This window comes from Clinocottus analis, unplaced genomic scaffold (genome assembly GCF_023055335.1).
Source record: "Clinocottus analis isolate CAN_PGR_092001 unplaced genomic scaffold, fCliAna1.0.p SCAF_23, whole genome shotgun sequence".
NCBI classification, from domain to species: domain Eukaryota; kingdom Metazoa; phylum Chordata; class Actinopteri; order Perciformes; family Cottidae; genus Clinocottus; species Clinocottus analis.
Genome location: NW_027175965.1, coordinates 3775373 through 3800379, shown reverse-complemented (window position 1 = coordinate 3800379; position 25007 = coordinate 3775373). Strand labels below are relative to the sequence as shown.

Sequence of the window (25007 nt, the reverse complement as noted above, 5' to 3'; positions counted from 1 at the left end):
ACTCCGTGAAACTGCAACCTACAGATGAAATGGAGGAGCAGCACCGGGATTTGACACATCCAAGGAGATTTACTCAGATGCGTCACATTGAAAGACTGAGCTTTTGTGTTGGAAAAAGAGAATGAAGTCCCTTCTACACTGCCATTTCTTTTTGGGTTTTGTTCGCTGACAGTTAAGCTAATGTCAGTAAAACTACATTTCACATTAAGAGACGTCCAGCAGCACGATCCTGCCCTTTCCAGATATCGTTTCATGTGAAACATTTGCAAGAAGTACACGCAAAGTGTGTCTCCAATCCAATGTTTCTTTGTTTTTAGTTTTTTAACCATCCCTGTATGGGCAACCTTTATTTGTTGGTGTAATTAGTTCAGACGTGGGTCTATATTTGAATCCCTTACATTTATTTGGGAACTTACTGCACTCAACCATCAGGCAAATTGAGAGACAATCTGGGGACGCGATCCTCCTGGATTGCTTCCGCAGATTAGCTTGAGGCACAGCGGCGCTCTCTACCACCTGCGTCTTTCATCCCACGCTGCAATAGTTGCCACATACTGAGATAATACTATTGCGAGGGGAGACATTTTCTTCCCTTCTCCCTCTCTGTTTTTCTCTCTGTCTTTTCTGTGAATAATAGATCTCTTGCCAGCAGAGTTTCTTCTTTCTCTCTCTCTCTCTCACTCTCTCTCTCTCTCGCTCTCCTGATATCTCAGAGGCAACTCAATGGCTATGTGAAATAGAAGCATTACAGACTCTTACTGTGAGACCGTACGAGTGCGTATGTGCATACACTACACCGCGAGCCGTGTCTGAAATGCCATGCTCCCTCCCGGGAGGGCGGGGGGGGGGGAAGCTATCCACATATAAGAAATGAACGGGGTAATGTGCTGGGAGGTAATGGGTTTATGCAACATACTGGAACAGAGAAGCTCGTTAGGAGACTGGAGCCTTAACCCCAGTACTCCCTTTGTCATAGCGAGACTGGTGGAAGCCGGGGAATTTACTGCTGGAGGAGGGGGGAATTCAATACTAGGAGTCTTTGCACTGAGGCACAGGTGACTTACTTTATGCGTGGAGCCTCCAAGCAGCCGGCCAGCTATGTTGCTTCCCCTGGCAAGGAAGCGCAATCAATAGGAGAGCACTCAGTATTAATACTATGTAAGTGACCCATATGTCAAGTTGCATGTGGAGAAAAGTCGAAGGCCATAGTGATGCTAAAGTAATTCCTAAAAACAAGGAGCTTGGTATTGAACCTTGAAACTTCTTTTGTGGCCCCGTTGAGGTGCAAGAGCTCTTCTTCAGGGAGTCCTGGTCGTGTTTTACTATTATATACTGCTTAATTTGAGGCAAAGTTATTGTACAAAAAAGCTTGTATTCTGATGTTTTTTCAAATATCGAAGCAGAGCATTACACAGTGGATTTGTTGGTCAGTGTTTTCGGACTGTTAAGATCGTTTTAAACAGTTGAGGATTTAATAAACTACAGGCTTATGGCTATAATTAATATTAAATGTCTATCTGAGTTGAACTGTCCACGGATTGGTGTTTGTATGGGTTTTATAATCCTCTTCCATGGGGCAAGCGGGAGTGGAAGTGGGGATGGAGAGGATGTCGGGGCGGCGATGGGAATGGCTTCCGTGTCAGTTCAGGCAAAGCTGATTCCTATTATTATTCTGTGGTATGTGCCATATGTTTTTTGGGGACCGCAACCGCAATTCCCCTGTCATTCAGTTTCTAAGATGCTACGTGTATAAGTACATTCCAGCCCTGGTATTGCAAAATGCCAATATAAAGTATAACGGTCCCTTATGATCCCCTGCGACCGCAAACCTCACAACCCATCCGTCCGCGTGCAGGAATAATATCCCGTTTTGATGAGGATTGTGTTTCACAGCGAGTGTCGCGTTCTGTTTGGTAACTGCGCACAACACGGACAGGAAATCCAACGGATGGGCTTCGTGCCATCTCCCGTGTGTATCATCACACATCGCTGGACGGCACACCAGCCGACTGAAGGGTGCTGCGGTATCTGCACACGCAGCGCTCAACGACGGCGTCAGCATTATGGCGCAGTGAATAACATGCTTCGATCACGTTTGGTTTGTGTGATTGAGACGTGGGTGAGGGTGGGGGGGGGGGCGTAGGGGGAGGGGGGGGGGGGGGGGGGTTTGTGTCTCTCCGCGGCTGTATGGGATTTATTTGGCAGGCAGGCAAGCGTCACCAGGTTTCTGGCCTGCGTGGAGTTTTCCGGTCTATTTCCAGCGCTGCTGTGCTCATTCTAGGTGACTGTGTGTGTGTGTGTGTGTGTGTGTGTGAGAGGGGGGAGGGGGGGGGGGGGGGTACTGTGTGTCATTAAAGGCCCGTCCTCTGCCTCTACCCAAGTGTGAAATGCTGCGCCTTGAGGACGCTGGTCTGCTTTTGTTTGTTCGACCGGTTTGACGCAACTCGGGAATCCCGGGCAGAGGGTCAAGAGCGGCTCTTAGAGGTCAGGGACACGCTGCTCTGGTGGATTTTTGTTCCTGGTGTTTTTGCTTCTTTTACACAGCGAGAATGTATCCTTAGCCTGTCTCATGGATATGTCACATATGCCCACTTAAAAACATTCAGTGTGTCGGATTTAGAGTGCTCTACTAGCAGAAATGGGATACAGCTCTCTGGGCTCACCATGTTGCTCAGCCATGTTTCTCCAGTGGATGAGCCGAGCACGTCTTTATGTTACGTGAAGTCCTCAGACACGCTCGTGACACTGTGGTACCGTAGATGGCGATGGCTCTGAAAGAAACCACGGCGTTGCATTCGGTGGCCGGCGTCATCGCAGTTTCGGCACGGGTTGTTCAGTTGCTTGCAATCTGCAACGTCACCACTAGATGTCACTAAAGCCTGCACGCTGCTCCTTTAAGTCCAGAACTAAATGTACATGAACAGGATTCCTTCAGAGTGTACAGGCTCACTGGAAGACTACATTGTATAGTGTTCAGTTTTCTCATTGACTGTCAGGAAAGAGAAATGAGCCTTTTGGGACACATCACCATAACAATAAAGTTGGTCAATTATCCCCTTGTTGACAGTTTCCAAACCGTTTTATAGTTGATTCAAAGATATAAAACTTTATCGGATACCAACACAAAAAAAAAAGATAAGGGACAGAGCACTGTGTTGTTTTCTTGGCCCTGGTTTATACTATTTATGTTATAGGTCCTTCATGACATTTAAAACTTTATTGGACAGGACTTAGAAATCTGGGGGCAGTATATAAAATTAGGAATTTATTAGACTTTGTGGCCTTTTGTGTCGGTTGCGTTTGAAATGTTATAGCATGGAGAGACAGATGAGCTCGGCCTGCGTGGTTTTAATGCTGCAGTCGGGTAATGATGGGCCGTAAAGAGCAGGTAGCAGATGCTGAAGTAAAAAGAACAGGATATATCAATATTTAGCATAACAGATGTGACTTGGCATTTTATAATGCCATAATTCCCAGCTGACCCTGTAAGTCAGTAATGGCTGAGTGATTAGTAAATACAGCAACACGATGGTTGGAAACGGGCTCTTTGACGTTTATTATTTCAGCTTTCGCAGATACCAAGGGTTTTTATTTTCTTTCTCGGGTCATCTTCTGATTGCTGCGATGAGGCCTGCGTTTCCTGCACAGAGAGTGATATGCTCTCGATGCGGTTCAGGGAAGGCTATAAAAGTCGGAGACTCTTTTTTTCTTTCTTTTTTTTTTTTCCCCGAGGCAGGTGCGCATCCTCAGCCACGAGAGCAGAATTTAAAAGGAGCGAGGAGGTAGGCTCTGCGGGGAAACCAAAGTAGGAAGTCAATAAGACCTGAATCTTTTATGAAGGCAGAGGTATTCAGATCACAGCTCTGTCGACAGAAAGAGCAGCCTGCTGCTTATATGAGGAGACAGAGAGTAGTAGAGGGTCTAAATCTCTCCCTGATTTACCTCAATCCTCATTAATGCAGGAGCTGCTGCTCGTTACGCCTCGTTCCTCACAGAGGAAGAGGCGAATGTTGTGTGAATGTACAGTCTCGCACTGTGATCGAATACAAGAGACAGTGTCATTATAATAAGCGTTGAGCGATTCTCTTTTTTCTTTAAGTCGTATTTCGGTTAAATGAGAACAAACACGATACAATGGGGACATATTGTTTTCATTTTCAGGTTTATACTTGTATTTTGGGTTTGCACAAAAATGAGTTTACATGCTTTAGTTCTTCTCACGCATATGATATGAATACACCTGTATTCACCCTCTGAAAATGCTCCGTTTTAGCACCTGTCTCTTTAAGCCCGCCTCCCACTGAAGCCCAGTCTGCTCCGATTGGTCACGTTTCCATCTTCTGCACCTGCTGTCGCCCACTTCACGGCGTCAGCTACGTGGAGATTAGCGGCACTTCTACCAACGACTGTATAGTCGTGACATCACAACCTCACGCAAATCCTAAAGGCGCAGCTACTTAATACGAGCTGTGTGCATCTCTGCGTGGATTAAGCTTCCACGGTATTTATATAGCGCCTACCACTGCTTTATAATCAAGGAAAACATGGAAATCTGACTTTCTTACGATATGGGACCTTTAAAGAAGAATTCTGGATTACTACAACTTGGTTACTATTTTTGTAGTTTTGTCTATCATTTCTATTGGTTATGATAATGTTGTAATGTTGTAACTGACAGTGACGTTCTTGGTTAAATAAATGTTCAAATTGCTTGTTTGTCCAAAAAAAAAAAAAAGATATTCAGTTTACTATCAAGACTAAGAAAAAACAAGCGAGATGAAATGAAAAAAGACACACGATTAATTCATGACACAAATACTTGTGACTACGTTATCTGTCCCGTGCAGAGCCTTTAAGCCTCTTTCAGCTCGTTGTTTTGGTGTTACCACAACTGTTGTCAGGCTGAACCACATTATTTGGTTCAGTATCACCGCTCTTATCAACCCTGTTGAAAAATTGGACACACACTATTCTAAATGAATGCTTATGTTGCTCTTTATCAGACGGATATGTGGAACGAGGCAACCGCATGCAACTTGTAGCACAACCCCCCCCCCCCCCCCCCGTCTTCAAAAAATGATAAAAATATGTGAAAGTTAGATGTCCATTAAAACGAGTTAGAGCAAAAAGACGAGACATTCTTGGCCTGCTGTAACACTGAAATATGACCATATTTCTTCTTATTAATGCCAGACTTCTTCAACACAGGCACAGACCCAGTCCGCCCTCCATCATCTCCGTCTGCTGTCCTCACTTCACTCAGACGCTCACTGAGTGTGTGAGCGTCTGAGTGGCTCTTGTTTACTCGGAGGAACGTCTGGGGAAGTTTGAGTTGGTTATTGATCAAGGAGACAGAGTGCGTCTGAGAACGGATGTTTTGCGGGGCGTCCGCTGAAGAATAGCCGCGTTGTGTTGTTGAGAACTGAAAATAGCCCCATCAGCGCCTAATCAAATTAATGCACACTTACCGCCGCCAAGATCTAATTAAGCATGCTGGCAGAATGCACAAAGACACCAAATGACATCGGATGAATAGGGAAAATATTAATTTGAGTGGGAAACAAATATCCAGCCGGGCTCTAATAGGTTCCAAAGAAAATGTAACACTGACGCCGCCCTGCTCGTCCGCGCCATCGCCCGAGCGCACAGGAAGGAGCAGGTGCAGCGCTGCAGAAAGGTCGAGGTTGCTCTTTGTGAATGTTGGCCAGCTCACACCGGGGCTGGGACATGTCCACAATAACACTCCTTTTTTTTACGTCCTTTTTTCCTCTCCTCTCCCAGAGATGCTCCGCTGGATCTCATTGCAATTAAAACCAAGTGTCCATCAGAGGCTATCTCGGCTCTGTGTGGCCCATATGTTTGGGTGCTGATAGAGCGTGGATTACTCTGTTTGGGACACAGATAACAGGCTGTTTATAACCTTGGCAGAGTCTGGGGCCTAATCTGGCAGGAGCATATTTCCCCTTGCTCCCCGATAAAGGCCTGTTAGCAGCTTTATCACACAGGCAGATAGAAGTCGAGCCAGAGCGAGACGAGCGCAGCACTGAGCCCAATCTGGCACCACGCACACGGTTCTGCTGCTTTATTTTTAGAAGCCTTGTCACCCCATCGCACGCACACACACACACACACACACACACACACACACACACACACACACACACACACACACACACACACACATTCACAGAAACGCTATCCCCTATACTCCTAGTCAGAAAGAGCAATTAATTTCTACATCTGACTTCTCGGGCAACAAAAGGACCCAACAAACACTTTTTTTTTTTTTTTTTTTTTAAAGGACAATGTTGTCATTCATCACTGTAGCATTTTGGAGTTGCATTGTGTCTGAGCGTGAGAAGAAAGAAACAACAGCAGGGAGATGGAGGCCATTCTCTCATGTCGTTATGTTTGCTAGTGTGTTACATATAATGTAGAAACCTCAGGGCAATTAGCCTGAGTCTTTTTGGGAGCACAATGTCACCCGAGCGGCTCCTGTGTTTGTGTGTGGAGCCGGTCTGTTTTTTCATGATCTACAGAATGAAAAGGGCATCTCGATTTATTTGACTAAATAAAAAAAGAGAGGGCTTTTTTTAATTTTTTATAGCCGTTTCCCTGCCCGTACCGCGGAGTTGCTCTGGGATACACGCGAGGGCCGTGCTCTGCTATTTTCTGTATCCCCATCTTGATGGCACTGCGTATAGGCACAATTAGAGAGAGAGCGCTCCTTTCACAGCCAGAGAAAATTGTCGTCCTCTGCAAATTGCTTTTGCCGCAGCTTAAAGAAGATCTCTTGTTACCCTCTCATTCCATCTCTCTCGCCCGCCCCCCCCGCCCCCACCCCTCTTTCTCTCTCAGGGAAAATTGCTTTCTCGCAATCAACAGATTGCTTGCTGCACTTAGGGGTAAATACAGGTAGACTAGAGACATTAGCATAACATTATTCAGACAAGTGTCAACCTCGAGGCAGTTAGCGCTGCATCTAAGCTCAGTGTGAGGGGGGAATGAAGTGCTGCGGAGTTGTTGGAGTCGCCGGCGCCGGCGAGATTTTCCGAGCGGAGCTGGAATTGGCCAAAAGTGCAAGAGTGCAAGACGAGATGATGTACTTCAACATTTCTGGCGCTTAAAAAAAAAAAGAAGAAAAGAAACATAAGCCATCTTCAAGGAAGCAAGGGGAGGAAAAATAAAGTGACGGCGCGTCTCGCTCCAAGGTGACTTCACGTGTACAGTTCACTCCTCCTTTCAGGTGGGTGGAGGAGTCAGATCCCGGCCTCTCTGGAGGGGCCCGCAGCATGTAGGTCAGGCCGACCTCATCATCCCACTGCACAGGCAGGCAGGACGGGCTGGATGGGAGGCGGCTTCACTGGCGCCGCCGCCGGTGATGTATGTGTCCGGTGGCACCAGACTGAAACCGGGTTGTTGCGTCCGTCATTTCTATTTTTTGGAATGATTTTTCACTCGCGCCAGTTAGCTCAAATTAACCTCACTAGCATGAGTCTAATTAAGTTTCCTCATTGAAGCTTAGCCCCACTCGTCCCCCTCCTCTTCCCCGACTCCCCTCCCTGCCTCCCTCCCCTCCGCATATCATTTTGATACCCCTCTGTCCTGAGGGACGGGCTGTGGAGAGCAGCAGCAGGCGCACACTCTTTCTCTCTCGCTCTCTCCCTTTCTCTCTCTCTCTCTCTCCTCCACTGCTCCGCCCTTTTCTCTCTCGTCTTTCTTGATTGACAACAGGGGTTCCTTCTGACCTACATCTGCATCTGCTCCCTGACCCAAATAGGACCCACGTAATGAGCCGCTCGGGCCATTTTTCCTCTCAAGCAGGAACTTGTGTGTGCCTCTCACCCCGGCCACTAAAGAGGGAGGTGGGGGCGGGCGGGGGGTAACAGCGGTAGCAGTGTCCCCAGGGGGCTTTGTGTCTGGAGCTGCAGGGGGGGGGCTGGACAAAGACACCCTTCCCATCCTCACGCCTTCTGGGTCACCTGATTACTCCTCGCGGTGATTAGTGATCGGTGCGTTCACGTGCCGTATCGCCGGGGCACAGAGGCTGAAATCTTCACCCAGATTTCAGCCTCGTTTATCTGGCGGCTCGCCTGAAGTGTCTCCTTTTAAATATGGCAATAAAGCCAAAAATCCATTCAGAGTCCCATCGCCGCGCAAAGCGTCGGGGGTTGTAATGCAATCTGACTGTGCGACGAGGCCGTTATTGTTTCCTCCCAAACACCGGGAACAGTCGGCACCGCTGGCAGTAGCTTGTACACAAACAGAGAGAGAGAGAGAGGGAGAGAGAGAGAGATCCCTTGGGATCCCACTGTGGATTCCACAAGCGAGCGTGAAAGCCGTTCGGCTCGTGTTAGTGCGGCAGCCGTCACAGCGAAACCTGTCTGATGAACACAATCATCACACCGGAAATATGAGCAGCTTCTTGATAAAGATGCTTTGTCAAAAAAAAACACTAAAAAACAGAGAAGAGTTCTGTTTCTTCAACACATTAAAGTGCATTTAGAGAACAAATGGTCTGCTCTCTTACAACCTTGTAAGATCTTGTATGTGAGCTTTGACAATGCTTCTTCGCTGTGTTGGACACGATTCCGACGTGGTAGCATTCCTGCGCGCGCACACGCACACACACATATCATACGTAGACGCGGTGAGGTGATTGAACTTCCCTCCAGCAGAAATATATAAATTTAGACTCACAGGAACAACTCTGGAACTTGTTTCCTGGTTTCATTTCCTGTCTCTTCGCTGTGCGATTTTCTCTTATCAGCTCGTGTGATATTATGTGAATAATCTCATTTTCCTGCAGCGTTCATAATTTCACAATCCCCACCATGTTTCTGATTTTGATAAGCATCCTCGCCGCCAGAAGTGTGAACAGTTGTGCGATACAAAAACAAAAAACAACAACCTCCCTTTTGGATGGGGAAAGGGAATGAGACACATTCGCCCAGAAATGGCCTCTCTTTTCATTCGTTTCACTTCCGCTTTAGTCCACCTCATTTCAGATAATATTGCTCCCATCTGTGCTGAACAATCAGAGAGGGAAGCTTTTCCAACGGCAGCATTAGATGGCCTTTCATTTTCCTCGGGCCTGCAATCATAATGACATAATGTGGTGCACGAGCCTCTGCAGTCCTCGTCTCTCCATCTCCTGCTGTGGAACTCAAGCAGCTTCCCCAATATATATATATATATATATATATATATATATATATATATATATATATATATATATATATATATATATATATATATATATAGTTATATATTTATACACACACATGACACCAAATCCTATCGTTTCTCCGGCTAAATAACACCGGTCCCAGAGGCGTTGTGTGATGTTTTAATGAGAGCCCCCGGTTCCCGACGCTCACCGCCGCCTTCTCCTCTGCATTTCCTTAAACTGCCAAGTAAGAGCGCCATTAATAATTCAGCTCATTAAAGTGTGTAATTAATCTGGAGCTGTGTAACAGGGAGAGACTGGGGCGCGGGGAGGAAGCTCTCCGGAGGGGGCACAAGAGAAACATTGGGCTAAGAGGAACAGCACACCCGCTGTGTCGGAACCCGTTCCCCGGCGCACAACCAGTCCTCCTGCATCATTTATATGGCAGGAAAAAAGAAAAGGAAAAAGCCACAGAGAGGCTCCACACGAGACATCTTCAGGCAACTCAGCCCGATCAACAATGCAGCGCGGGTACACACAGGGCACTGGGGCCGTGTGTGTGTTTGTGTCTGTCCTTGTGAGCGTGGGGAATCTGATCTGGTGTCTGTTTACTGGAGATATTGAAGGTCAGTTTCTTGGTTTCGTGGAAGGTTTTAGTCGCCACAGATTTCCATAAAATGCATCCGAGTATGTGTTCAGGAATCACTCTATTCATGAACCTAATCTTATCATTAAACACACACATATATATATATATATATATATATATATATATATATATATATATATATATATATATATATATATATATATATATATATATATATATATATATATATATACACACAAGTTATATGAATTATATACATATGTCTGTATGATTTATCTTATTTATATTCACCGATTTATGAATTCAAGATGAAGGTATATACTCAACAGCAAGGAAATGCTAAATGTCTCGTACAAAAGACGTTCAGATTAGATTTATGTTCGGTAATCCACGGTAGGCTTTGAGAGGTTATAATTTGTTTCAAATAAAACACCACTCAGGTTAAACAAGGTCCCGCTGACGTTTTGTTGGCTACAGCAAAAAAAGATAACGACGCAAACCACCATATCATCGCGTAAAGGTGTCACACTTTCCAAGCACTTATTTGTAGATGTGTAGAACTCGTATTTTCAGTTCAAACAATGCCAAATCTGCTCGTATTTGGGCTCACGTTCGAATGTCTAATAACACTTATGCCAGATTCAGAGCTGCCTGATGAATTGGCGAGGACCATATATTCAGCTAAATGCAGATGTGTCGGTATCATAGTCCAATAACTAAATCTGTAAATGTTGCTGTCCAAAACTGCTGAAGACATATTAATCTTTTGAGAAACTGTGTCTCCATTACATACAGGAGAGACATTATTTTTGACTAAGGACATAAAAAGATTCAAAGGATCCTGTCAATGTTCGCTGACGTTATGTGTTCACGCAAAAGAAAATGAATATGTATCGGTATCAGCCATTCTGAAAGTTATCAGCCGGTGTAATGCCGTTATTAGTGGTTATCACTACCGCTCTCATTAGTGGTGTAACGGACCACTGTTGATCCGTATGGATCCCCCCCCGCAGTTCATCACACACGTGAACCGCGGATTAATTACACAGTTTAACATTAACCATCAAGTTATGATATAAAGTTACTGCTGACGACTGCTGTCCGCCAATATTCAGTAAAATATGTGATCAGGACGTCAGCTTTTCTGCTTTTCTAGTCTGATAATGTCACGTTGTTAACAACTAGTATGTGTTTAACTTGACAGGAGAGCTGGTAACGACGGCAGCGCCGCTAGCGGCTAACCGCTGTTCAGTGAAAATGAGTGTTGGTCGAAGGTATATTTTTCATTAGCAGGATGTGGTCGCATGTTATCTCCTAAAATGTAGTGTTGGTGCGAAGCTCAAATCATTTCAATTGTTGGAAGGAGATGATTTCACAACAATATAAATAGATATTAAAGTTAATTATGACCTTTTATAAATACTACCAGCCTATAATGCATCCTTAAAAATAACAACAAGAATTGTTTTCATCCATAAAAATACCATTTCATGGTTTACACTGATTCAGACCGGTTGAAATCATTTTTGGGACGGTGGCAAAAAATAAAAAAGTCTGAAAAACAACTTTGGGTTAAGCTAACAAAACTACTTGTTTAGCTTTAGGGAAAATATTGTTTCCGGTCTGCTGGAAAGCGGCACGAAAGGGATAAGTTTACGGCAGGATATTGGTGTGATTTGAACAGCAGTCGATGCAGATTACGCTTCACTAAATGCAACAAAAATAGACTTGAAGGGTATAAAGCGCAGGGGGTCTCTTCAGACGCACGACTCAGGAGCCAGTGTGGATTGATACATTTATTAAAATGGAAGCGTACCTTTTCCGTGAGACGCGCGAATGACGGATGTCAAAAACCTTTGTGGAAATGCTTTCAGCCGGATTGGACATAACTTGCCGACGGACTTTTTGTTTCTGTGCTTTGAGCTGAGCTCGACCTGAGTTATATTCACTTCAAACATATGGGTGACGCTGTACTGCCCTATTGTTCCCCCGTCTGGTTTGCTGGAGGCGACGCAATCCGGCCTCGGTGCGAGGGAGGACTGCGCCAGACGCCGACTTTGGTCGTCAGCAACCAGCTGACAAAAGTACCTGTTCAACTTTTTTAACAGAAATTTTTGAAAGTGTTACATTTGAGATCCGATGTGCAGGGGATGGTTAAATGATACACGTTTTACATAATGCAACATGTAGTAGAGGATCACTTATAGAAACATAGTTGGTCTTCTCGTTGGGTTACGAGGTTTTCGTCTGAATTTCACATAACACTCAACAGCACAAAGTCCAAGCAGCGCCGGCGAGATGAGCCCTGTGTTGTTCGCCCTCCCGACGTTTCAGGTAGACCTCAGTCAACAGTGGCATTCACGCCCAGCGTGCCTGCTGCCACTCTCGAAGCCCTCAGCTGCTCCAGATGTGGCTTAATTTACTGCGACTTGGCTAATCACGGTGATTAAGGATTAATTACTGTTAATCACTTTTACATAAACTGGTTGGCAGTAGGGGAGCTGTGCTGGGTGAAAAATGCCACACAAGTGTGTGTCGTCGGAGAGACGGAAAAGGGACAGAGCAGGAGGCCGCCAGGCTTCCCGATCGGGGGCGTTTCCTCTGGGTTTACGGTGTAGCTTTTTTACTCATGAGCACACCAGTCCAACGACGTTAACCTCTAATAACTCTCTGCATCGGTTGACGCTGGTCAAATGGCACAGGGGCCACTTTGTAATGGAGGTATTTGGTTTGGTTACAGCCCCAGCATTCCTAAATAGGAGTCGCCCTGAACATATTTCTTTGCTGACAGAAGAGACGTTGTCAATATTCGGCGCAGCAGTTGTCTCCCGGTCAGCCGAGGCTAAGCAGACACCGCTGGGTTGTGCGACTGTCCTGCGACGGGAGATAAGAATGTGAAGGAGCATAACCGCTGCGAGTTCCATTAACACGGACTGACAAGGGAATCACAGGGACATCAGGGGGTCCGGGATGGGGCTGACAACAAAGCCGCTACACTGTGCTCGTACCCCCTCCACTCCGCCGCCCCTCCTCCTTGCCCCCTTGCACAAGCTGAGGGTGGCAGTGTGGTCACCTTCCCTTCCCTGGCCTGGTTTCGCACTGTGACACGCTCATCTGCTCTCCTGAAGGAATGGCTTTAATAAGGTGGAGCGGATTAAGGCGACTGATAATGACATGGCAGGCCCAGTCAACACTGCGCCCGAGGCCACGAATGGCCCCGGCCTGGTGCATGCGGCCGGACGCTCGCCATCTCATTGTGAGACACACGGGACACTCGTCTGGATGCTCTTTCGCTGCTACCCGTCCTTTATGTGGTGTGAGAAGCTGCACAGTGGAGTGAGCACCGGCCCGGCCTTCACTGAGCTCCTGTTGGCTGCATCGTGCTGCGTTTAATCACGCGCAGGACAACAGAAATCTCTCACTTGATCGTTGATAAACCTTGAGAATCAGTTTACTTGGGGCGCTGTCGAAATGGCAAATTCATCCGACAACACATCCAAGTTGACAACGTTGTGACGACAATTTAGAATCAAGTACCGGAGACTTTTAAAAGCCAATCAGATGCCAAAAGTCCATTTCTGTCTTTTAATAAACTGCAGCAAAATATTTACACCTACACAAACAGAGTGTTATTTTGTGTTGAACTAACAGTGAATGGTAGAATATGTAGAATATTGTAAAACAAAAAACAAAGAGGTAAGACTAGTCAGCGCGAGCCCTAAGCCTGCGCTAACCCTAACCACAAACCTTACCCGCTAACCCTTAAGTACATAACAAACACTTGTTTTAAGCCAAACCAAAACAATGTTGTTTCAATTCCCAACGTCAACCACGAGTTTACAACTGTGAGAGAATACAGTTTAGTTGTATGGGAATGTTATTGGAGACAGGGTTGCAGTGGATGGCTCCTGGGGATGTGTTCGAAAGCCTCTGGAAAAGCTAGTTTGAAAGTTAAGATTATTTCATCAAAGTGCTGTTACCGAAATCAACAATGAAATCAAGAAAAGAATAGTTCTGCAACCCAAAAGTACGTGTGTTTTTTGCGGTCTGAGTTCTTCCTGTGAGATAATGTTCCTCTAGAAATTGGAGAAAGGAATTGGTCAAATTTCTCGCAGCTCATAGACGTATGCAACCTGTGTGGAGGGTATAGCAAGAAGGCAACGTATTGATTTTAAAGGGTCACTTGCCAAAAATGTCTTTGAAGACGTTGACGGAACAATGACAGAAAGCTGAGCCCGAGGCCGCTGGTGTCACTTCATCCTTCACGCAGTGAGATTACAAAAAGCCGACCATTCTACTATAGAAAAAAAGTTGCTTTGAAACAAGTGTCAGACGGAGGTGAGTGATTAGAAATAAAAAAGGCATTTTTCATGTAAATTTCAATTGGAAGTGTGTGTCCACTGTAGCAGAGACTGTGCGTGCATCACGGCTGGCCCTAAGGCCTTAGTGGACCTAATTCTAATTACCTTCATTAGTGGTATCTGCAGATGACAGCGTGTGCGTGTGTGTGTGTGCGGGTCGTATTTCTTAACAAAAGACTATGCTGCGTCTTTCTCTTCTGAACTGGTGGGTACAAAGCGGAGGGGCCACATAGCGGATGAGATGGCAGCGCGGCGCTTTAATGTGAAGGCTGTCAGCTCCACTCCCCTTGGTTTTCACCCTCTGAAGAGCACAAGGCCTTATCGCTTTAATTGACTCTTTATCTTTTTGTTAATTTCCCCTTTAGTGCAATAGCTCCCGTTCTACCTTTTTGATATGTCATTTTACATTGCTGTTTGCATGACTTACAGGAAGTGGCTGTATAGATTATCATATTTCATAAAAAATAAAAAAAAATAATGGCAGATTTCTTTGTAACAACACTGTTAAGCAGCTCAGTTGCTTCATAATTGTCTTCTTTGGCCATTAACCTCTTTGATATAGTCGGTGAACATTTTCCCCTTCAATGAATTACATGACTTTGTGTCTCCACTTGGAAAGAAAATGCGGTTAAATAATTGTGTTCTTTGCACGTCCCAAAGCTATTTTTGTGCATATCTAATAAGTTGTGTATAATTTTTAAGTGCTGGCAGCAGTTTAAAGACTTGCGCCTTTACAAAGGCAAACAGAGGGGACTTAAGGAGAGCAGGATTTAACAGTTTGATGCCTGTCGTCTTCCTCCTGGTGTATGTTGGTTCTCTTTCCATTCCAGTACACTTGCGACTGTATAATGAATTATGCCGATGTCGAATTAGCATGTAGCTGTCGCTTCGGCGCTGGTGCCTGCCTTGTGACAGGACCACCGTAGCACAGGCTGGCGTCGAGAGGGGGGCTTCTACTGTGATTTATTAACTGCCGAAGCCACAATGAAGTGTGCCCACTGAAGCACCAATGCAAACAAATAGGGCCGGGGCTGTCACTGTAAATTCAAGCAGACAGGCCGACCGCAGCCTGACCAGGAAGGGTTAATTATGCAAAAGCATTTGGCTTTCATCAGACCCGCTGGACTGTCTTGGAGGATGGGCTGATTATTCGAGGCAAGATTACATCATGAGTCTGTTTGGAAGAGGCACGACCACGTGCCGAAGGTCGCTGTTGACGCTCCAGATTAGACCCGTTTATTTTAATAGTGCGCTTTATTTGATAATTCCAAAAATGTATCATTCTGCAGGGATTTAAAAAAACTCTTCTGAAATTGTGGTTAATACACAGGAAGCCATGAAAGCATTCATTATTCAAATCTGGTGTTGACACAGATCGGTTGCGCACTTGACTTTTAAGTGTCAGCACTGCATATGTCACCGTTTTATTTTTGTGAATTCCCAAACTTATGTAAAGCTAGCTACATGTTTGTACAATTGAAGAAGAAAAAAAAGATACTTGTCCCTGGTAAATCCACTCAAAATGATTGGGAATTCAGTAATGCTATTATTACCTCCGCCAGTTCTCTGTTCAGTTTGTCAACAGAATTACAGAAAAACTGCTGGGTGAGTCAAATAACATTTGATAATAATATGCCACAAACTGTTTTAATCTGGGGAATATCTTGAATATAATGGATATTACATATTATGAGCAAACATGGCTATTGTCTGATTGATGCTAACGTCTTTTTGCACTGTATTTCCTGGAATGTTTGTGTGTGTGCCATGATTTTCGTGTTTTTTTTTTAACATGCTAACGTTACTGTTAGCAGCACTTAACAAAGTCTCACCAGAGGCCACCTTTCATCCGTCTACGTCCATAATGCTTCCTCACATTACTTTGGCGGTGTTGTGATTATTTGGTCGGCACGGCTCGCTAGTGTTCGCCATAGTGCGTGAGCTAAAACGATAGCTTAGCCTGTAAGCTACATGACTTTTGATGTCAAACAGAGCATAATTGAATAGCCCTGCTGCGTACTAGCCTTTTCTTTTAATCCATGATGGTGGTTACTGCTAATGCTAACGGTCTGCTCCCCCCCGCCGCCCTCCACTCTCCAAAAAAAAAACTAAACCCTTTTCGCTTCTGCAAACACAGGAAGCATCACTTCCTGTGCACTAGCGGCTTTTTATTTCACAGGAAAGAGCAGCCTGACACAGCAACATTTTTAATAAGCCACAATTGGCCGATTGCTCAGCAACATAACAGCAAAACTGATATGAAACCATCAAAGGGTTGTCACTTTAAAGTCCCGTGCCCTTTGCCTTTTCTACTCAAAGGGCTCTTAGAAAATGTCACGCCAGGCGTTGTTGATCTGCCTGGACACGCTGTCACCTGACCGGCATCGCGTGTCACTGTTGGCCGACGCTCACTGTCCTGCTGCCGGTGATGTAACACTGCGGATCACATTTCAGCGCGTGGGTGCAGAACGGGGGGCCTCACAAAAGGTGTCTGCCAGTTCGAACTGAGGTGCCCAATCTCTGTCAGAGGGCTTTACGTTTGGCCGTCCATCTCGCTAACTGTGACAGAACAGCCCAACATCATTAATTAAACATCAGGCTCTGCCCCCCAATCACCCGATCGCCACGACAGGCTGCCATGCCGACAGTCCCTGTCGACATGCCTTCGAAATCTAGAAGGGGATTACATATGGTAATGGTTTTTGACAGCCTGCCATTTGCCTCTGTTAATCTGATAGGATAAGATATCTGGACTGCGGAGCATGGTGTGCCGTAACTCTTTTGAGTCTGATATTGTTATGCCACGGGGAAAAAAAAAAAGAGGAAAAAAAACTGAATCATTTTGAAGATGCAAGCAGTGTCCTGGAAGAAATCTTAATCCCCTGACAAGCTTTTGATATCATCCCAAATATTGTCACTGACTCAAAAGCGTATTTTTAGACCTGGATCTTGCTTGTAGTTGCTGTCAATTTTATTATTTCTCACACTAACTTCTGTCACGAGGTGATGTGACTATCTGCAACGGACCTGCGTCCTTCCCACAGTGACGACATTTTACCACGGAGGCTAGTTATGACGCCGGCCCAGGGCTGCCAACCCACTTTTTATTGTGCCACGCTCCATCCCCCTAAGAGAGTTTATTCTACGATCTTTGTTCAATTAAGACTCGCTCCGATGCATCCCTGTTGCTAGTAGTTCAATTAATATTTTAATACCCACGCCCATCTTCATATGAGGCCGTGGGCCAATCTCCTCGGATGACTAATATATGGGGAGAGTGTTACACATTCGCTTGCTAAAAACAAGCAACGGGGGGGGTTAGGCGAGCGTCCCCCTCCCTTCCTCCAAATAGGGACGTAAATCATCCCAGACCATGATATTCCGGGCTCATCCTCAAAGACCAAAAGCTTTCCCCCCTCAGTGAAGAAATTAAATAAATATATTCCCAGATAAACAACCAGACATCCATCTCTCCCAAAGCCAATTGCCCCGGGCCTTATAAAATAAAATACAATATATATTTATCGATTTGATTTGTAAAAAAAAAACTGATGTTGTGTGTGGGGTTAAGTAAATATCGCTTTACTTTGCTTGTTCAGTCGGTGACATTTCACCCGGCGACAAGCGCACGCCAGATCTTGACCAAATCCCATTTGCGCCGTCAACACACGTGGAGGTTTCTGTGCTACGGTTATGCCGCAATCCTCCGTTCTGTGCGTTGTATTAGCGAATCCATCAGCAACTGCAACCAAAGTGTGAGAATCCCACATTTTTTGGGTTCGCAGAGAATAAAGTGAAGCAATAAAAGCCCTGTGCTCGCCTGCTTGCGAGAATTGCTTGTCAACAACAGGAGGGAGGAATACGGCATCGTCTGACAGCCAGCCTTCTTTGAAAAGCCTCCAAGAGGGAAATGGCATCCATTAGAGACGTACAGAAAATGTGTGTTCACTCAGGAGGGGGGGGGGGGGACGCATACGCGCAGACAATTGTTTATCCCCGGGAGAACCTTCAATGTTTGTCTGCGGGTGGCTAAGTAAGTTCACCAGCACTATTGGACAGGGAGTGCCCAGCAGACCCAAGGCTCAGAAAAAACATTAGGATGAATCAATTAGGCCGCCATTAGCCAATAAAGTGGCCCTCACTGAGTCGTGTAATTATGACCCACAGCAAAGCCAATTTTATGGAGGCACATTATCCCTTTCTTTTCTTTCGTAATTTTATTTGTTTGAGATAATCCCGCCATGGTTTTAATTATGTGCTCTAGGTTCAGGGATGGAATAAATACATCTTTGTTTGCTTCCGTCAGCAGGTCTGCCGGTTTTCCTCCACGTGGGGGAAACAACACGTCCCATTGCAAGGCAAGAGATTGTTGCCATTATGTCTGTCGCCGTTGCAAGGATCAAAGTGATTAGTTGCTTAAATTAAAAAAACAAAACGCGGTCGCATCCTCCCCCGCGGGATCCACATTAACCCCACTCGGAGCGGGTGCCCATCAGATCGTATGATAAGAGGCGGCGAGGGCTGATATTATAGGCAGCAGCTACTTAGCTTGTTCAGCAGCTCAGAGGACACTGTGTAAGTGTGACAATGTGCTGTCAATGAGGGATGACAGTACACAGCCAACATGGCGTAATGCATTGTTCCTTCCTGGGTCCCTCCTGACAGATGCTCTCCAAGACAGCTGGATCAGCAGCAAGAATGGAGCTGGGATCTGGGCTGCGAGCGAGCGAGGAGAGGATGCGATACGCGGCTGATTAGCGCGGGTGTACACGTGTCAACAAGCGAGGCCTGGGGATCGTGTCGGCAGTTTGTGTTAATTGTCAGCTTAAGACACGTTTACCTATTTATTTCAAGGCGTAATGCTCGGCTTCGGGTACCCAGCCATGTTGAGCGTAGTCGTTTGCTTTCCACAAGCCTTTTTTTTGGGGGGGGGAGGTTTCATCTTTCTACAAAAACAAAAAAGTTGGACCCAGGAGACTCTTTGCCTTTCTCCTCAGAAATGACCTTCTTCTGCAACGGGCGCTCTTATAAGACTGATGTTGGAGGTGCTTTTAGCCAAGTGAAATAAATACTTCATGAATTTGAAGTTGGAACTTGGCAGATGTGAATCAAAGTTTTTTGGGACACAGAATTTCCATTTCCAGTGTCCATTTTCCATTTTCGTTCGCCAGGCTAGAGGTTGTATGAGTTTGGGAAGAAATCTGGAGCTTCCTTCCAGACATTTGCTTTTCTTTCTACCTATGCAGGTTGCAGGGTCAGGTGAAAAGCGCAACAGTTTTTTTAATCTCGGCACTGCAGTTTAGTTTAAAGTTAGTCCACCCTGGAATACTAAATGTAGCATCTTATTGTGGTCTTTTTTTCAAATGTTTCGTGCTAGCCCTCATTTTCCCTCCAGAAAATGACTTTTAGAGAGTGCAGCTCCTTTTTTTGCTCCGTGGGATTTTTGTGGCGCGCTCTCATTTTAACACCCACTTTAGTCTGGTATTTATGAGGTGGTAACTATAGAGGAAAAAACTGCCTCTCCATACTGGTGAGTGCTCAGGAGCCGGGCTCGGGTTAGGGAGCCTCAGCTGATGTACGTTAACGAGAGCGGACAGGCGGGTTTAAAGTTTCTGATGGGGCACGTTTGATCGGGTCACGGCGCAGCTTGCAGTCGCGGCCGCGCGGAGGTGAGGCGGCCGTGAAGCCATCCGAGATTTTCCCCCTCCGAGCCCGTCCATACATTACGGGAGTGATGAAGGAGTCTGGGTAATGAGACAGGATGTTTGTACAGTCCTGCCGTCCCGAGGGACAACCCCCCCAACCCTCACCCCGTCCCCCCAACACTCCTCCCACACTCAATCTACCTCCCGCTGAGCCGGTGGCCTGAACCCCTGACCTCTCCCACTCGCCAACAGTTGCCATATTTGCATTTCCAGCCCACTTAAAAGGCAAGAGGGGGGCGACTACAGCAGGCCTCATTCTCATCCCAGTGACCCGCTGCCCAGGCCGACCGACACCCGGACAGCAGTCTGGGGTTAATGCACCAAGCGCTCCCATTGTCTCTGAATTAATGAAGTGCTCCCTGCCTGTCCCTTCTCATTCAATGACAACAAGGCAAATGACAAATGGTAGCGTTTTAAACGGCTATCGACATTCATGGGGGGTTTAAGTCACAGAGTGAAGCCCCGGCTCTCGTCGGCTCTGTGGCCGGCTGCCGTCGAGGCGCTTTCGATATCCACACCGGGATCAATTTGGAACGGTAGCAGCACGGCGCTCCGCACAGGGGAAGGTGTTGTATATTGAAATGGATGGTGCTCAGATGGAGGAGGAAGAGTCAGAGGCTGGGAGGGTTTTCACCTCAGAAAATGGAAGGGAAGGTGGGACTTGAGTCTTTCAAAGAATGGCAAGGGAGACCTCTGGTGGAAGGCCGAGGTATCCGCCCAGGCTGCTGCTGATGAAGCTCAGGATTACCGTTTATTGCACTGTGTTACAAGGATGAGGGACATTTTGTTCATCAGGTCATCTATACTAATCAAAGCAAATATGTGTGGATATTTAGTATACACAAAGTAACAAGTGTACTGTTCAATGTGTCCACTTTTGCACTGATGAAATTAAACATGGGAATTAACAGGAAAAAAATCCCAATTGAAGACAAAAGATGCACAAGAATATAGTGCAAACAAACAGAAACCGCTGTGGCAGCTATAGAGGACTACCATGAAACACTAGTGACTGTGATGATAATTATAGTTATAAAGGGAATAGAGGAAGAACAACAGGGAAAGAACAAAGAAAATAAATGTGTTAAGGGATGGATCCAGCAGCACTGAGAATGGAGGAGTGAGGGAAAGACGTAACCAAAACCCTCATAACTAAATACTGTGACTCGTATCTAAAGCTGCCACTTGAGTTTATTTTCATTAGGCATTTTCTGATTAATCAATGAATCACTTATATTAAATGTCCTCAGGTCCAAGGGGACATCTTCCAACATCTAGCTTTGTCTAAACCACAAAGATTTAGAATTTACAGCCATCAAATCCTCACAATTGGTTGTCATTTTTGCTTGAAAAAAAATACTTTAAATTGACAGGTTTTTTGGGGGGGAGGGATCAAATTATTGATTAATTAAATCAGGCGTGCGGTTAATATTGCAGGGTGAATGACATGGGGGGGGGGGGGGGGGGTTTGAAAAATTCAACCGTGGATAATGAAGCTGACGAGACCAGAGCATTCCCATGGAGACTTTGTGTTTTCAGGGTTTATTACAAAGCCTCATGCTAAGGATGGAGAATTATAGATGTGTGTATAGCATTGAGAGCTTTTCCTGATTCTCTTTTTTTTTCATATCAAAATCTTGTGCGATCTGTTTCTTCGTATCCACACATTCTCCAATGTCTTTGCTACGACACACACTGCACCGCCCGCGCTGAGCTGGTGGACGTGGTGGTCCGGCTCTGTCCGGCTGACAGCTTGTTACGGCGCATCACGCCACTGTAGATGTGACCTTTTTGCGGCTGACCTCTGACCTTCTTCTCTCACTGCAGTGCTGAGTATCCGCGGCGCCCAGGAGGAGGAGCCCCCAGATCCCCAGCTCATGCGCCTGGACAACATGCTGCTGGCCGAGGGCGTATCCGGTCCGGAGAAAGGTGGCGGGTCGGCGGCGGCGGCGGCTGCAGCGGCAGCCTCGGGAGGCGCGGGGGCCGACAACTCCACGGAGCACTCCGACTACAGGGCGAAGCTGACCCAGATCAGACAGATCTACCACACAGAGCTGGAGAAGTACGAGCAGGTGAGGACAGCGGACCTGAATGGACGAGACGCAATTGCATCTTTTGCTCTCCAGTTAAAGCATTTCCCTTGTCACAGATACTAGTAACAGCATCAAAAGTACTCAAATATTTTGGAGAGGGACTACATTAAAAAAAATAAACTCCTACTTATTCCATAATGTTTGACCCTCCTTAAGTAAATGCAGCTGTATGAAGATATTAAACAGAAAACAGCTAATTACCTTTTTGCTTCCATTATTTTCTTGATGAATCGACCAGGGTTACCTTCTAGTTCTTGACGAAGCTCCTCCAAAACCACAAAATATAAACTACAACTATTTTTTGTCTTAGTTACAAGACTATAAAACCATATTGTCAGTCATAGCAGACATTCGTCTCACAGAAAACAGCGCTACGACAGTGTCGACGGGGCGCTCTTCGCCCACAAGAATCAGTTGACTTATGAAAAATAGTGTGTGGACCTTCTATAAATCAGTGGATTTTCCTACATCCCTTTGTGGTTCGAGGCTAAATAATTGACCATTAGGGCACAAGTGCGCTCGGTGTAATGATAGCCGAGCATTTACAGCTGTTTCTAAACGTCGATTGGGAAAAAATGAGTTGGGACTGTTTTGATTATTGTTTAATTAATATAGTAAAAACACAGGAAGTTGTAGCTATTTACCGCTATTCTTCGTCTCTGTGTTGTCACTCTGTTTTTTTGTGGAATTGTGATGGTCATTTTTCACTCTTACACATTTTGGCATATGTTTTGCCGACTTTTTCTTCTCTATGCACTTCCCTCCTTAACAACCAAAAGATGCAGTCAGAGCACTTACAATTCAAAGTTCATGAATGTCTGTTTTGGCATACATTTCACAGACTGTTTACAGCTTTGCTGAGGAGGGATCGGCCTTAAATCAATGTTTCCTCAACATGCATCCCTCTCAGTCAGAATTCCCTTCAGATTGTGTTCTCGGCCCAGAATAGTCCAGCATATGCAGTGTGTTGTGCGTTTTCTGTGACTTTTCCAAGTATAGTCTTGAACGTCTGCTGGGGAGAGAGGGGGGGGGGGTGATTTCCTCTCATCGCCTTCGTAACCGACACATTCATGACAAAGGCGTCCCTTTCAGATGCATGCGAGTAAGACAGATGAACACGCAGATAGACAGACACAGACAAAGCCTGACACGGCTAAATCCAGAGAGAGATCGACGGGGAGGAGAGGAAATAAAGAAGAGGAGACAGTAAGAGACGCAGAGTCGGAGTGTAATATCGTGGCAGATTCACGCCTGGTGTCACACGGGCTGGATGAATGAAAAACGTTGTGGCGTGTTCGTCTCTCAGGGTGGCTGCGCTGTGAAAGTGCGTCTGAGAAGAAGAACAGCTGTCATTGGTTCCTCTCAACACACTGCCATCACCACTTCTGTTAAATATGAAATATATCAGCGCTCATATTCCCCTTTGGCTCTGTGAGAAAGCTTGCCCCAGAACTACATTTTCTTTTCTTTTTTTATTTAATCTGTGACTTTTAAATACTGTACAACATGGTGTGTGCGTCGTATGTGTGCGTGTGCCGATGTGGATTTCTGCAGCGGGGAATTTTAATATGGCCACATTCGCGAAGTAAAAGTCTTTCAGTTTTTTTATATTTATCCCTATATGTGTGTGTGCGTGTGTTTGTGTGTGTGTGTTTGTGTGCGTGGGCGTGTGTGTCCACCCCACAGGCGTGTAACGAGTTCACCACCCACGTGATGAACCTGTTGCGTGAGCAGTCGCGCACGCGGCCGATTTCGCCCAAAGAGATCGAGCGCATGGTGAACATCATCCACCGCAAGTTCAGCTCCATCCAGATGCAGCTCAAGCAGAGCACCTGCGAGGCCGTCATGATCCTGCGCTCCCGCTTCCTCGATGCCAGGTGTGTGTGTCTGTGTTTTTTTTTGTCACTGTAATCAGGGCGCGTGCGCATTTCCATGCACAAGCCGCGCTCACAACCTCCCCGTTTTTTAACAAACGTTGCAAATCATCCTGTGCCTCCTCTGCTCGGCCTGATATCCATTTGAATGGCCGATGTAGGAGGCCTATCATGCTATAAACATGCTGTAACACATGCCGTAATTGCTGCTTACACACATCGAGGCTGCATCTCTGGATGCCATTTGGACCGGCATACCCAGCACCGCTGGCCAATAAGAGTTCACCGCGTGCTCCACAGCGCTAACGATTTCCCTTTTTTAATGTAATCGCTTGTTCCTTTTGATGCGTGCTTTGGATTTGCATACATTTCTCCGAGGATAAATGTCACTCAAAAGTCTGAGTCGGAGGCATAACATTTAAATGAGGCATGCGCTCCCTTACAAAGCTCCCTATCTATTCTCTTGCAAATGATTGTGGCGGTGCAGAGGGGAAGGGAAGGGAGAGAGAGAGAGACCGGAGAGCTTTCACTGGTTGAGAGGCACCGCCATGCTCGGCGCTGCTGATTAATCTACTGGCTGCTGGAGCTCACGCTGTGCACATTTGCATATTCTCAAGCAGGCTTTGGAGTGCGGGACAGAGATTTTAGCACAAATCTCCTCACCGGTGGATACATGCATAGAGATTTTACAGGGTTCCCCTGCAGCTTATGCAAAGCCCTCTTCAGATGTGGCACATGCAGACATGACCTGATAGGTGCAGGAGATGGAGGGTCAGTCAACTCGTGGGCATCGGCATGTGATATCTGTCTGCTTTTAAAAGGTGTGGGGAGGGGGGGTCACAAGGCTTTTTATGAAAGCTTTGAAAAAATGTATGCTAGTATTTCATGTGTAATCTGTGCAGCCTTGTATTTAAAGCATGCTGGGATATAAAGATTTAAATTTGGATTAACTGTGTGTTTTCCATTAAATGCGGTTAGTCTGTGCCTTTTGAAGTCAAAGACAATGCTAGTGCGATACTCGCTATAAAGCTGCTCTAATTAACGTGTTTGCATTAATTATGGAACAAATCACAGCCTTGTTTTGGTTTCATGAGTTCCGGATATTACCCCTTCCCTCTTCAAACGACGTCACGTGACTGCCGGATGTGTAAATACACAACTGTGTGCAAACCTGCTTGCCACAACAAACTTCATA

General features: G+C 45.8%; 1 protein-coding gene across 2 annotated transcripts in view; it reads left to right on the top strand.

The window, feature by feature from the left end:
* Positions 1–25007, top strand: part of LOC137793481 (pre-B-cell leukemia transcription factor 1-like) — a 58276-nt gene that overhangs the window by 21400 nt on the left and 11869 nt on the right. For both annotated transcript variants that reach the window (XM_068589661.1, XM_068589660.1), the window contains exons 3-4: positions 21673–21917; positions 23625–23815. In XM_068589661.1, the coding sequence (XP_068445762.1) occupies positions 21673–21917; positions 23625–23815 (436 nt within the window). The remainder of the gene's footprint in view (positions 1–21672; positions 21918–23624; positions 23816–25007) is intronic.